This window comes from Amphimedon queenslandica, unplaced genomic scaffold (assembly GCF_000090795.2).
Source record: "Amphimedon queenslandica unplaced genomic scaffold, v1.1 AMPQUscaffold_9556_Cont18361, whole genome shotgun sequence".
Classification (NCBI taxonomy): domain Eukaryota; kingdom Metazoa; phylum Porifera; class Demospongiae; order Haplosclerida; family Niphatidae; genus Amphimedon; species Amphimedon queenslandica.
Genome location: NW_003550172.1, coordinates 1 through 2,500, shown reverse-complemented (window position 1 = coordinate 2,500; position 2,500 = coordinate 1). Strand labels below are relative to the sequence as shown.

Sequence of the window (2,500 nt, the reverse complement as noted above, 5' to 3'; positions counted from 1 at the left end):
AGTTTGAGCTGATTTTGATGGAAATTTGATTTTTTACAACTTTGTAAAGTTACTCAAATATCATGCTAAAGTCTTTAGCCAAATTTCATCAAAATTGAAAAGTATAAAATTCTCCATTTTTATGATACTTTCTGATACATATACATGTTCTTATGTTGCAAAGAAAGTTTCAGCTGATTCCAATAAATATTGGATTTTTTATGAATTTCTAAAGTCCCCGCCCCTCTCATTACTTCTCAGTATATTCAGCTGCTGCCTGCCACACGGTCTTCCCCCAGCGAAGTGATCCACCTGCTGCTGGATCCTGTGACTGCTGTCTCCTCCTCTGGAGTCTCTCCTTAGCAGTACCGACCCCAGAGAGTATAGCATTAGCCAGCTGGTCTTTCATGTTGTTTGAGTTCTTGCTGGTCGCTACTGAAGCTCCTGACAGCTGGTTCATGAGGTTACGTTTTCCTTTGTACTCGAAACAAGCAACACACAAATCAAGAACATTGAGGAAGAGATTGAGCCTGGGAAGAGAGAGAGAAAAATAATAATATTATTATTATTTTATTCTCTTCAAAATTTCAATATCAATTTTATTCTTTAATGTACAATGTATGTTCCTTATTTTAGTTTTTATAATAATAATAATAATAATAATAATAATAATAATAACAAACTTCACATCATTTTTATATTATTTTATTTTACCTTGATATAGAGAGGGTACTCCACCAGTGTTTAATAAGCATAGGGTCAATGTTCTTCAGTACCCACAGGAAACATATTAAAAGGTTTCTGGTACTAGCAGGTCCCAGTATCTGATCATACCTACTCTCCTCGTCCTATTAATTAGTTTAATTATTCATTGATTGGTGGGTGTGGCTTACATCAATCTCCAGTGACCCATCGCTTCCTTCCTTAATGACGACCGAGCGACGCACCTCGGTATTCCGGTCAAACGTGTTTGTCAGGTTCTCCCAACCATCAGCACCCTAAAAACATGTACATGTACATTAATTAGCACACCTACTTTGACCACGCCTATTAGACCACACCCACCTTATAGAGTCTGTGATAGTTGTCCATTACGATTGATAGCAGTGGTAGATATATTGAAGATATTCTTGACCTGAAGTTGGTGTATCTGATATCTGAATCGTGACTGGCCAGGAGGTCACGAAGGACTTCAACCGATTGTTCTCTTAATTTGGAGTTTCTAATTAATACACAATAAAGAAAAATAGATCAATTGAAAGTTATAATTTTAAAATTTGAGCTCGGAATTGACTCAAACTTTCTACACAGCATTAGGACATCAATATGTATCAGAAAATGTAATAAAAATTGGGTGTCATTTTTTAGCAATTTTTTGGAAAAAACCATGGGCTATAGTACAGGGATTTTTTCAGATTTTTGGCATTTTCTTAAAATGGCCATAACTTGAAAAATTGAAGTCGGAATCAGCTCAAACTTGCTACACAGCATAAGGAAATCAATATGCATCAGAAAAACTGAGTCCTCTTACGTTGTACGACAATGTTCCGTGAGTGTCTCATGGAAGCTGATCTCTTGTTCATAGGATCATCATCGAGAGAGAAAGACCCACTCCTCTGGGCTGTGACGTGAGCTGGATCAAAGAGACCAAGATTAGATGGAGGGAGGGGACTAACGAATACGTATTGGATGAAAGAGGCTAGTACAATGTCACGATTATGTTTATCTCGTTGAAGTTTTAAGGAATGGACGTTTGATATTATACTGGCTAGCGAAGAGAAGGAAGCCCTTTGGACTTCAGCTGCAGGAGAGAGAGAGAAAAAGATCATAAATAAAATAAAATAAATAAATAAATAAATGCATGTACACATGTAAATAAATAAATAAATATCTTCATTACTAAATAAAATATCAATATCTTCAATACCTGATTCTGTAGTAACAGTGGGTCTCACTAGCAGCTGGCATAAATTATTCAAGAGGAGGTGGAGGAATTGTACGGTCGGTTCAATGGCACTCTCCTCTATCTGTCTGATGCTGTTTGCCAGTCCTTTCTCTTCAGACTCTATCCCTAATTGATGCCCGAACGTGTAGAACTTTCTGAGAAGTCGTGAAGATTAGCGTCTTGAGGATAAATGGAGGAGATCATCTTAAGATGGACCTTGAACACCGGCTTGTGGTTATCGATCCATTTCAAATTAGGCAGGTGGACCTGTGGGCATTATATAGAATAACATTACACGACACCATATTAATATTCATTTATTTATTTATTTACATCGGAGGATAGTTGACTGTAAGCAGCTGGTGGATGGTCTGTAGTGACTGCCAGATTAAATTCGCCTAACTTGAGCTCCTTTCTCTCAGCTCCTTGTAACAATGGAATCCACTGGAGAGAGAGAGAGAGTGAGGAGAGAGAGAGAGAGACAATGAAAATATACATGTACATGTATTTAACATCTTACAGTACATCCCAGGAAGAAGGGTTCTTGTCTTAAAGGCACGTCCGGTTTTGGTTTCT

General features: G+C 37.4%; 1 protein-coding gene across 1 annotated transcript in view; it reads right to left on the bottom strand.

Annotated features, from left to right (window-relative positions):
* LOC109590740 (dedicator of cytokinesis protein 7-like) overlaps window positions 1-2,500 on the bottom strand; it is a gene marked incomplete at its 3' end in the record, with an annotated part of 3,865 nt that extends 1,365 nt beyond the window's left edge. The window contains exons 1-8 of the mRNA XM_020006619.1: window positions 2,445-2,500; window positions 2,258-2,368; window positions 1,907-2,191; window positions 1,511-1,780; window positions 1,045-1,201; window positions 873-977; window positions 694-827; window positions 234-509 (exon numbers count right to left, since the gene is read on the bottom strand). Of these exons, the coding sequence (XP_019862178.1) occupies window positions 234-509; window positions 694-827; window positions 873-977; window positions 1,045-1,071 (542 nt within the window). The remainder of the gene's footprint in view (window positions 1-233; window positions 510-693; window positions 828-872; window positions 978-1,044; window positions 1,202-1,510; window positions 1,781-1,906; window positions 2,192-2,257; window positions 2,369-2,444) is intronic.